Below are 11,333 nucleotides of genomic sequence, written 5' to 3'. Positions count from 1 at the left end.
GGAGGCAGTTGAGACGCACCCAGGGGCCGAGGTCCTGCGCGAGGCGCCCACTATGGGCGGGGAGCGGAGAGGAGGAATGGAGCTGCGAAGGGAGAACGGAGCTGCCCTGCGCACCCGCCTCTCCCGGCTCCACTGAAGTTCACCCCCTCCCGCCTCCCGCCAAGGTCTGGCCCCCGGAGGCCCAGCCACCCGGGCCGCGGGGCCGGGGAGGAGCGGCTGCTGGCGGCAGAAAGGCAGGGCGCAGGCCGCTCCCGGTGCGGGGCCTGCCTGCGAGAGCACCGAGGCCCGTCTAGGCAGGCCCTGGAGGCAGTTCCCGGTGAATCAATCCCGAAACGAATGAACCGGGTCAAGAAAAGCCCAGCCTCTCTCTTTCTGAACCCCGGGTGGGGGAGATGGCTCTGCCCCGCTCGGTGCTCTAGTTCCTGGGGGACGGGGTCCCCAGTGCTCCGCGCACTCACATCCTCCAGCCGACCGCTCAGATCCATCTGTGTGCGCCTGTGCCCCAGATAGCGGGAGACCCAGGCTGGGGGAGCGGGTGGTGCCCCACCTTGTCTCGCGGAGCACGTGAGCACAACAATCGGTGGGCTTGGCGCCCACCAGAGATGCACAAGGGCGCGAAGGTCCTTCCAAGGGTGGGAACAGAGAGGCCCAGAGTGAATTCTGAGCGCTGCGCATGGTGCTGTCGAAGTGCCTTTATGGTGGCGGAAGAGTGAGGAGTGGGGTCCCCCCCAAAGCTGTGAGGGCTCCAGTCTTGACGGCTGCCCTGAGGAAGCCACGTGTGCTCCGGGGAGGCGGAGCTGGGTGCAGCAGTGCAGCCAGACTCTCCAGGGGCCTCCTTCTGCGCGCTGGGGAGAAAACCTCTGAAACAGCGCTTGCTTCGGGCAAAACTCTGAAGATGCTGGGGCGGGGGATGAGTGAGCCTCCAAACGCAAGGTGCCAGGGGAAGCGCTGGGATGGATCCCAGTGCCCACGTGGGACCCAGTGCAGGGCCTGCAGAGAGAAGCAAAGGCTGCAGCCCGTTCTGCACCCAGGATGGGCGTCTGCCGCGGCTCCATCCCGCCCCTGCCGCCTCCTGTCCTCAGCTAGACTTCTGGTCCCCGTACCTCGCGGAGGCCGGTCAAAGCAGAGCCTCGGTTTTAGGGCCTGTAAAGTGGTCTCATCCTAGTTCCCCCTTCGCTGCCAAATGGCGCAGCGAAATGCGGGTCTTGTCTTCAGCCCACGTCCCAGGTGGAGGGGCACGCCGCGCCCTAAGGAGGCAGAGCCCGAGCAGCGCACGACCCCCGGCAGCGCCCAGCCCTTCCAGCCCGGTCGGGCCGGCGCCCAGCCAGGCCTCCTACCTCGCGCTCCCGGAGGTGCGGCCGGCAGGGGGAGCGAGGCGGAAGGGAGCCGCGGCCGCTCCAGGTGAGGGATGAGGACTTCCCGCAGGCGGCGGCGCGCGCGGACACGGTGTGCGGGGCGTCGCGGGACCAGAGGGCGCGAGTTCTGTCTGGGCGGTGGGGGCACTGTGGGTGGGGCGGTGGCGGGCGGTGAGGAGAGCGGCGGATCGCTCCGGGAGGGACGGAGGAGGGTCCGAGGAACTCACCCCGGAGGCGCGGGAGGCGGTGACTCCGCAGCGTTCAGGCCTCTTTGGGCCCCTGCAGTTGGATTCCAGCAGGGACCGGGCGTTGACAGAGGGGTTCGGGGTCTGCAATTGCTCGGGTGAGTAGCTGCAGCCGGGGAAGCAGGGTTGCCAGTCCCAGGCGGAGCGGCATGGGGGGGCCCTGACCTCCTCCAGCGCTCTCTCGACCAGAATTGGCCCATTGGCCCATGCCACAGCGTCCTTTCTGCTCCCGCGCTTTTCCCCACCTAGCGTGGCCTCCCAGATCCCAGCTCAGGCATGAAGGGGTTAATGAGGGGCTGGGAGGACCCCATCTCCTGTCTACCACCTCAGACTCCGAGGGCCAGGGACCTCAGGACAGTGTCCCAGGAGGCTGACCCTGCGACTCCAGAAGCCCCAGAGTTTTTCACTTTCATTTCTCCTTTCTCAACATTGGTGTCTGCCTCAGACTGGGCACCTGCCCACTGTCTTCAGGTGTTCGCCCAGGTATACAAGGAAGGCTCCCCAGGTGCACAGGACACAACCACGGGCACCCCCACATGCCAGGACAGCACACATCCCAGATGGCATACAACCACATGCACCCCACGCACCCACCTGCAGGTTGGATGCAGACCACCAGCAAGAGGTACCCATGGTGACCGCTCTGCATGCCTCTCTAGGTGCAGACCCTCAGCACGGGCTCCCCTCCTGCAGCACCACCATGACCTGCCCCCACCAACTCCCCTGCCAGCCGGGCTCTCCCTCCACCAGGAGCATCTCCACCTGGGGTCCTGGAGGCCTGGCGCATCACACCACTCCCTGGACCTGCTCTTGGGCCCCACAGATCACTGTCACTGTCACTGTCACAACCCCACATGGCCACTGTGGGTGGGGGGCACACCCTGGCAACAGTTTCCCTTTTCTGGCATGGTCCACAAAGCTGCAGCCCCAGCCTAGGGGGTGGGGCGGGGCTCACTGTACTTGAGGTCGCACGCACCCACCCCAGTCACACAGCAGGGCCCACATGCTCACCGACTTGCCTCCAGCCATGTAGCTTTCCTGGACCTCAGGCCCAGGAGCCAGGCGTTTCCCGCTGGAGCCCACTCCCAGGTCCCCAGTTTCTGGGCCTTCCTGCCTCAGAGCCAGCATCCCCTCCAGCCTGGGATCTGAGGCCCTAGGACTGTAAAAACCCTGAGAGAGGCTGCTGCTTCCCACCCCCGTCCAGGCAAGCGCAGGCAAAGCAACAGAGGCCTTGGAAATGGAGGCCTGACTGCCAGAGCCTCAGTGCAGGGCCAGAGAGGATCCTGGGAGCAGGGAGGCCTGGCGCCCTGCTGGGGAGACTCTGGACTGGAAGGCCATGGATGCCCTGAACTGGGCAGAGAGGCCTCAGAGGCAGTAGGTGTGCGGAAGCACAGGCCAAGTCAGGTCTTAGCGTCTGGGATGCCTGGGCCTGAAGGCCCAACTGGGCAGCAGGGCCTTCCCAGGCGGGCAGGCTGGCTGTGGGGTGGGTGGTGAGCGAGGGGCAGCATACGACCCGGCCGGCGGCCTGAATTCCTCCGACGTGTCCTCGGCTCCCTCGGCCAGTCCAGGCCCCGCCCCCGGCCCTCCCTGCACCCGGCCGGTGCGCGGGGAGGTCGGAGGAGCGGGCACTGCCCACCCTCCGGATGTATAAGCGTCCTGGCCAGAGGCGGGTGGTGCGCGCGGGTGCGCGTGACGCTCGGGCTCCCGGGCTGCTTGGCCTGGGCGGCGTCCCTCTGCTCAGGGTCCCCAGCCACGACAGTGAGCCGACCGAAGAGGGCTGGGGGCCGCTTGCTGGGCTGGGTCCTGTCCCTGAGCACCGAGGAAAGGACGACGCCGTGGCCCTGGGGCTGTCCGCCTGTGGCCAGTGCCGGAGCCCGGACTGCCCTCTCCTCACCCAGGTGCAGGGGCAGCCGGGGAAGAGGAGGCGGGAGGACAGGGGCAGGGCCGGTGCCCCACAGCTTCGGGCTGGGGCTGGGCGCTCCCAGCATCCCCACCTCCCCTCTGGGGCTGGGGAAGCTGATGGCTTCGCTGTACAGAGGGAACCCAGGCCTCGGGGAGCAGCGGGATGTCCAAGGGGTGCTGGTCATGGAGGCCCCTGGGAGCAGAGGCAAGGGGCCCGGACCTTGAAAAGCAGGAGGGCCCACACCCCCAGGGCTTTCAACCCATCAGGGCCCCTCGGCTGCCACCGGCCCAGAGTGGGGGGCCGTGACACCATAATCCCCTGGGCCCAGGGCCGGCGGCTGTGAGTGGCACCGCAGGCCCCCGCCCCCGGGGCCCGAGGGCTGGGCCGGCCTCGGTGGGGCCGGGTGCACGCAGTCGGAGGCGGCGCCGGTCAGGCCGCCGGGCGCCTATGGACGCACGGAGCCCGCTGTCTCCCCGGGCCAGCGCGTTCAGCATTGCCTCTCTGGTTGCAGCAGAGGCCGCAGAGCACACCGCTCGCCTGGAACCCGGGTTCTCCGACCCGGCGAAGCTTCGCAGGCTGCTGGGATCCCCGGCCGGGATGCACTTCAGCACCGTCACCAGGGACATGGAAGGTGAGCCTCCTGCTACGTCTACACGGACCCGCCCGCCAGATCCCCTGCCCCTGCTGCCGTGGGGCCCAAGCAAAGAGGGTTGGCAGGATCCGGGCAAAGAGCGGGTGGAGGGAGCTCTGGCGGGGTGAGTTCCAGGCTTCTAGCTTGGACTCTAGGGTGGAGAGAAAGGGGGGCATCCTGCCCAAATTCTGTGCCCCCGTCCAGCCTGGGGACCCTCCAGCCTGGGGACCCCGCTGCAGAGACCCGCACGCAGCTAGACACAGGAGCAGAAGAGGGCGAGGGGAGGCTGGGAGGACAGGAAAGAAGGACCAGAGAAAGGCGGTGGCAGAGGGGCCGTGAGCTCAGAGAGGCGGGAGGAAAGGAGAGGAGCGTGAGATTGTCAGGGGACACGGAAAAGGCGGGGGGCAGCGGGAGAAAAAGAAATTGAGAAAAGGAGAGAAAACAGAAAACCCAAAAGAAGAAAGATGAAAAGGAAATGAAGAGGGCAAGAACGAAAGAGAAGAAAGTGGAGGAAATTTTACGAAAGAAAGTTGAGTCATAAAAAAAGAAAAAGAGAAAAGAGTTCAGTTTTTATTCAAAAAAAAAAAAGAGTTAAAAGCCATGAATAACAGAGAGACGCACGCAGAAAGGAGGGGGACAGGCAGACTGAAAAGAAAGACAAAGCGCTGAGGGGCTAGCAGGAAAAAGAGGAAGAGGCAGAAATAAGGAGACTCGAGAGAGATAGTGGAAGGAGGAAAGAGGATGCGGAGGGGAGACTTGAACGAGGAAGACAAAGGTAAGGAAATAACAAATTGCAAAGAGCCCGGAGAGAGAAGTGCAACGCGGGAGGGCGGCAGAGCGAGGGGCGGCCGGCGGGCGCTCGCTTGGGGGAGCCGGTCCGGGCGGTCGGGGGGCCGGGAGGAGGCGGGGGCGGGGAGGGGGCTGGGGGAGGCCATTGTCTCGGCGGGGGCGGGGGCGCGGCGCGGGGCGGGGCGGGGCGGGGCGGCTCCGCGGGCGGCGGCGTGGGGCGGCGCGGCCCGGGGCGCAGCGCAGCGCGCGCCCGCCACTCGGCCCGGGGCGCGGGGCAGCGCTCACCTCGGCGGGGCGGCGCGGCCCGCGGGTCATGATCTCCGCGGTGTCCAGCCCGTGGCTCACGCAGCTCTCGCACTTTTGCGACGTTGCAGCCTTCACGGCCAGCAGCCTGAGCGGCCTGGGGGCGGCGGGGGGCTTCCCGGGCGCCGCGTCGCCGGGCGCCGACCCGTACGGCCCGCGCGAGCCCCCGCCGCCGCGCTACGAGCCGTGCGCCGCCGCCGCCCCCGGCGCCCCGGGCCCGCCGCACGCCTACCCGTTCGCGCCGGCCGCCGGGGCCGCCACCAGCGCCGCTGCCGAGCCTGAGGGCCCCGGGGCCAGCTGCGCGGCCGCCGCCAAGGCGCCGGTGAAGAAGAACGCGAAGGTGGCCAGCGTGAGCGTGCAGCTGGAGATGAAGGCACTGTGGGACGAGTTCAACCAGCTGGGCACCGAGATGATCGTCACCAAGGCCGGCAGGTCAGGGCGCCCCTCCCTAGCGGCGCGCCTCGGTCCGACGCACGCGAGCGGGGCCGGCAAGCGGGGTGGGGGCGCGGCCGGCTCCTTCGCTCCCGGGTCCCGGCTCCGGCGACAACCGCTTGGCGCGCGGGCGGAGGGGCCGGCGGAGGAGCGCGGCCGCCCGGGTGCACCCTCAGCCCCAGGACGCCGGCGCCTGAAGCAGGGGCCGGCTCAGCTCGCCGGGCCCTCCCAGGGGCCTCACCAACTGGCAGATCCCAGTGGATCCCAACTTTTCAGAGGAAACTGCCTTCTTTGGTTCCCTAGTTCAGTCCATCCGGGCTAAATAGAGGCGCAGCCCGGCCATGGGGCAATGGTCTGGAACGTTGTAGGAGAGAGTTAAGACCCTTCAAAACTGTGCTGTGTTTCAGGGGAGATTGCTATCCAGTCTTCTCAGGCCTACGTCTCGGGCGATGGTGGGGCCTGGCTCTGCTGCTGGGGCCGCCGCCTTCAATTGGCCTGTGTTTGTTTTAAGGGCCCAGAGAGAAGGGGAACAAGTTTTGCGATGCAACCAATTTGACCGGCAGACAAAGGCGGGTGCCGGTCTGTGTCTAGTGTACACAGGAGACACCAGCTCTGGGTCCACACAGCCAACGGGAGCTCAGGGCCTGTTTGCAGAGCCTGCTCGTGGTTTCTCTTTCCGTGCCGCGGCGTCCGCCCTGGGAGCCTGGGGCCTGTGCCCAGCTCCAGATCAGGGGTCTTCTCCAGGCTCTCCCGCTGGCCTGGGCACTTGGCCTCCCCCCGCCACCCCATGAGGACTGTGCCCCAGCCTCCGGCCCAGTCCAGCCCAGCAAGGGCCTCGGCGGGGCCAGGCTCGCCCCAGAAGCCAGCATTCTGCAGCCCTCTCCGGCCTGCAGAGGCGAGGGCAGGCGTGGCAGGCTTGTCCAGGAGGGCTGGCATCTGTTTTCTGCCCACCGCCCGCAAGGAGTTGCCTGTGAGGGGAAGCTGCAGGACCAGCAGGTGGGGGCCTCATGCTGTCCTCCAGGGCCCAGCGGCCCACACTCAGGGCAAGGCCGGCCCATGGCCAGTGCCCAGGCTACGAGCCACAGAATGTCCTTTCCAGAGCCCGGGTCAGTCACCGAGTCGGAGCCCAGGGAGGGGAGAGTTAGGGGACCCCAAGGACACAAGCCAAGTCAGCCCTGAGTAGCTGCGTCTTGGGAACTTGCGTGTGTCCCCGAGGAAGGTGGGGAGACTCCAGCACTGGGTGGGAGGCAGGGCCTCAGAGTCGGGACTGTGGACTCCAAGGCTCGGCCTTACTGGAGGGACTGGGGAGCAGCCGCAGATCCAGCCGAAAGGGCGACTGGGACTCCTCAGAATCACACGGGCTGCCTCGCTTTCACTTTGTTTGAGCCGGGAGCTTAGGGCGGTTGATGAGATCGAGCAGGGGAGGCCTGCCCGAGGGCGGAGGATCCCGGGGGCCGGTGTTACTGCCGGCTGAGGCTAGCTCGGGATGGGACGGCTGCATCGGCAGTTGCTAGGCTGGGTCTACATGGGCAGAGTTGGCGGAAGAAGCCAAAGGCCTATGTTCAAGAGTGGAGGCTTGGCTCGAACACTGAGTTCGCCATTGTTGTGTTTCTAAAAAGGGGGCAGGGGGCTGTCCTGCCGTCCACTCGCCCTCGGCTGGGCAGGGGCTTGGTCGGGTTAGTCAAGCAGATGAGTGAGGGGAGATGCGATGAGGGGCCTCCCCACCCAGCACAGCGGCCGGTCGGGCGGGGAGGCCATGTCCTGGGCTGGTGGAGGCGGGTCGCCCTGCCCTCCCCCACCTGAGGTGACCGAGGTCCCACCGCCCCCAGGCGCATGTTCCCCACCTTCCAAGTGAAGCTCTTCGGCATGGACCCCATGGCCGACTACATGCTCCTCATGGACTTTGTGCCCGTGGACGACAAGCGCTACCGGTGAGCGCCCAGCCGGGCCTGGAGGGCGGTGGGTCCCTGCCTGGCCAGGCTGGTGAGGGTGGGTGGCCCAGGACAGTAGTGACCGGTGCCCCCTCCCCACTCCTGCCAGACCCCAGACCCACACGCCCCATCCCCAGCAGTTCTGGGGAGTGGCCCTCAGGGGGTCATGCAGGCTGGGCCCCCACCGTCTGGCCCCTCGCACACAGCCCCTGCCTTTTCCGTGTCCCCCTCTCCCGAGAGGTGAGCGCCGGCACCCCGTCCCTTCCCCCACCCCCCGGGAACGCTGGGCCCCAGAGCTGGCAGGAAAGGTGGGGTGGCCAGGAGAGATTATGCAGGGCGGGCCTGGCCGCCCGGACAATTAACAGCAATTAATAAAGAGAACCTGGTCCGCCCTGCGCCCTAGGCCGCCGGCGTGGCCCAATCTGGGCTCCCGCCGCGCCGGCGACACAGGAGGCCCAGAGCAGCGACCCGCGTGCGGCGAAATGTGGCGCCAGGGCCCGGCTTCCTCCCTCTGGTCGCTTCCTGCCGCTTGTGTATCAGGACGGGGAGTTTTCTCTTTCCTCACATTGCCCCTGGAAAAGCTCCCCGTTCACCTGTGGGAACCTCATCAGAGGCACCTTCGGGGTTCCCTTGGCAAGGCCCTCACCCCAGCATGCTGTGGCCCCTGCCCCGGCGTCCCAGGTACGCCTTCCACAGCTCATCCTGGCTGGTGGCCGGGAAGGCAGACCCCGCCACGCCCGGCCGCGTACACTACCACCCCGACTCACCGGCCAAGGGGGCACAGTGGATGAAGCAAATCGTCTCCTTCGACAAGCTCAAGCTGACTAACAACCTGCTGGACGACAATGGCCATGTGAGCGACCCCCCCAGGCTACCGCCCTGTCCCCCAGCAGGCCCTCGGGAGTCCCTGCTGACTGGAGCCAGAGGCAGAGCTTGGGCAGCTTGGGTGTGGATGAGGGACAGACCGAGGAGAGCTAGCCCTCCGGTCAGGGGCTCGGGGACTGGTGGGTCACACTGCTTCCCTCTCCCCACTCCTTGTGTTTTGCTGGAGGCTTTTTAACTGGAAAGGATGGGGCCGTGCGGGGTGGGGGGTGAGGGCAGCAGCCTTTGGAATCCAGGCAGTGATGCCCCACGGCCCAGCCTCCTTTTGGGAGCTCAGGGTTCTGCCGAGTTGTCTGGAAGCTCACTGCCCGTCCGGACCTTGGCTGGTTTCCTAGCTCGGCCCTCACCACCTTTCTTCCAGATTATTCTCAACTCCATGCACAGATACCAGCCACGCTTCCACGTGGTCTATGTGGACCCGCGCAAAGACAGCGAGAAATACGCCGAGGAGAACTTCAAAACCTTTGTGTTTGAGGAGACACGCTTCACTGCGGTCACTGCCTACCAGAACCACCGGGTGAGGCCCTGGGTGGCCCGGTCAACACTTCTGGGCAGGGGTGCAATTTTCAGTTGCTGCCTGGGGGACAGAAGGTTCCATTCCTGGAAACCCCACTGGATGGAGCCCCACCCCCAGAGCCTCAGGCCACCCCCTCCCCTCTGCTGCAGGCGGACCAGCCTCCTATCAGGTTGACCTCTCAAGGGGGAACTGTCACTGTGGCCTGAAAGTTTGTTTTCCAAACCATTCCGGAAACTCCCCATCAGGGGCCTGATGCGCAGTTTACCCAGATTCCTAGGGTGCTCCTCCACTCTGGACCACAGCGGGGTGGGGGGTGGAAGTGACTACATTCCCATCCCAGCCGGGGGAGCAGGGTCTCTATCCTAATCACTTGGGACGGAAAAGACAGGTTCTTTAGCGAGAAAGGGGTCTCCCCAGCACCCCTGCCCCAGGAGAGAGGCACAACCCCTGCGGGGGAGAGAGCAGTTGTGAGCCAGGCATTTCTGGTCAGCGGAGAGTAGAGGGGCCCTTACTGAGTGGGGGAGGGCTCTCCTAACGCTCCCCTCCGCTCCACCGAGGTCCGGTGGCCCCAAGAACAGGGGCTGGAGCCGGGTGTTCAGTGCCCGCTTTCCTGCAGATTACCCAGCTCAAGATCGCCAGTAACCCTTTCGCCAAAGGTTTTCGAGACTGCGACCCCGAGGACTGGTGAGTGTCCCCCGAGGAGACGGCGAGCGAGCGCGCGGGCGCCTGGCCGGGCGCCCCCTGACACGCTGCCCATCTCCCTCCCGCAGGCCCCGAAACCATCGGCCCGGCGCACTGCCGCTCATGAGCGCCTTTGCGCGCTCGCGGAACCCCGTGGCCTCACCCACACAGCCCAACGGCGCTGAGAAAGGTAGGGCCGGGGTCGTGGGATCTGGGCAGACGGCAGCGCCCGGCCTCGCCCGCGCCGCAGGGGCGCTCGCGGCCTTCGCGCGCCGGTTGCACAACGGCCGCGGCGGCAGGCAAGCGCGCACTCGCCCGCCCGGCCCGACGGCTGCGCCTGCCCGCCCCGCCCGCCGTCCCAGTGGAGGGCGCGGGCCCCCGGGGAGGGCCCGGGGCTGGGCAGGGGCGCGGAGCGGGGGCAGGCGCGTTCTCGCGGGCCTCTCCGCGATTCAGCCCTCGGCCCTCCCCGCAGACGCGGCCGAGGCCCGGCGAGAATTCGAGCGCGACGCGGGCGGCCCGGCCGTGCTCAGGGACCCGGCGCACCCGCCGCAGCTGCTGGCGCGGGTGCTGAGCCCCGCGCTGCCCGGGTCCGGCGTCCCGCTGCCCGGCGCGCCTGGAGGCCGGCCCAGCCCCCCGCACCCCGAGCTGCGCCTGGAGGCACCCGGCGCGTCGGAGCCGCTGCACCACCACCCCTACAAGTACCCGGCCACCGCCTACGACCACTACCTCGGGGCCAAGAGCCGGCCAGCGCCCTACCCGCTGCCGGGCCTGCGCGGCCACGGGTTCCACGCGCACGCGCACCCGCACGCGCACCCGCACCACCACCCCGCCGTGAGCCCCGCAGCCGCCGCCGCCGCCGCCGCTGCTGCGGCTGCCGCCAGCATGTACTCATCGGCCGGGGCCGCGCCGCCCGGCTCTTACGACTACTGCCCCAGATAATGTGGGCGTCCGCCTGGGGGTCCGGTCCACCCAGCCCGGGGCCACCGCAGGCCCCCTTCCCGGGCCTCCAAGCCGTGGGGCCTCCATCCGCCAGCCCCAGAGCTGTCCAGGACCTGGTTCCCTGGCCCCAGGGCCACCGCGGGTCCCTCCTCGGCCTCGAGGGCCCCGGGTCCGCACAGCCAGTGCCAAAGTGCGCGGTTCGCGCCGGAAGGAAGTGATATTTATTGTTCTCCGCGAGACCGCGACGTCCCCCGGCCCGGCTGGCAGTTGCAGTGTAGACGACCCGAGAACCCGTCTGCAGGCGGTGTAGATACTTGTAGATATTTGTAGATAACTGTAGATACCGCGCCGGCGCCGCCTTGATAAACGGTTTCGCCTCTTTTGGAAGCTGCCTGAGTGTCCATTTCTTTGCGTCCAGTCACATCGCGCGGGGTGTCTCGGGGAGAGCGAGTCCGGGCTGACTCGGGGACTCGGGGTCTCCCTGCAGCCGGGTCCTGGGCGGGGCGGGGGGTCCCTGAGGTACGCTCCGAGCCCCTCCTCCCAGCCCCCTCCCGGCCACGCCTCCCTGCGTCCTCTCCCCGCCCCTCCCAGCCCGGCCAGAGCGCCCCTCCCCCACTGCCACCTTGTGGCCCCAGGTGTGCATCCGGCCTTGTTAAATTCCTCACTTGGCGGTTGTCCCTTTTCTAGAACTTGGGCCCGCACCCCTGGCCTGTTTTCAGGCCGGT

General features: G+C 67.5%; 1 protein-coding gene across 3 annotated transcripts; it reads left to right on the top strand.

Moving 5' to 3' along the window:
- The first annotated feature begins 3,749 nt into the window (after positions 1 to 3,749).
- Positions 3,750 to 10,991, top strand: TBX1 (T-box transcription factor 1). 3 transcript variants are annotated; one of them, XM_079943217.1, is made up of 8 exons: positions 3,750 to 4,134; positions 5,298 to 5,658; positions 7,488 to 7,589; positions 8,271 to 8,442; positions 8,833 to 8,988; positions 9,605 to 9,672; positions 9,759 to 9,859; positions 10,142 to 10,991. In XM_079943217.1, the coding sequence occupies exons 1-8, from the start codon at positions 3,951 to 3,953 to the stop codon at positions 10,606 to 10,608; spliced, it is 1,611 nt and encodes a 536-aa protein (XP_079799343.1). In that variant the 5' UTR covers positions 3,750 to 3,950; the 3' UTR covers positions 10,609 to 10,991. The 3 variants fall into 3 exon arrangements, with proteins under 3 accessions (XP_079799343.1, XP_079799341.1, XP_079799342.1); XM_079943215.1 differs by having other exon boundaries at positions 9,759 to 10,991; XM_079943216.1 differs by lacking the exon at positions 3,750 to 4,134 and having other exon boundaries at positions 5,167 to 5,658; positions 9,759 to 10,991.
- The last annotated feature ends 342 nt before the right edge of the window (positions 10,992 to 11,333 follow it).

Source organism: Stenella coeruleoalba, assembly GCF_951394435.1.
Source record: "Stenella coeruleoalba genome assembly, chromosome: 14".
Taxonomy (NCBI): Eukaryota; Metazoa; Chordata; class Mammalia; order Artiodactyla; family Delphinidae; genus Stenella; species Stenella coeruleoalba.
Note: the sequence above shows the minus strand (reverse complement) of the source record. Positions and strands in the feature narration are given on the sequence as shown.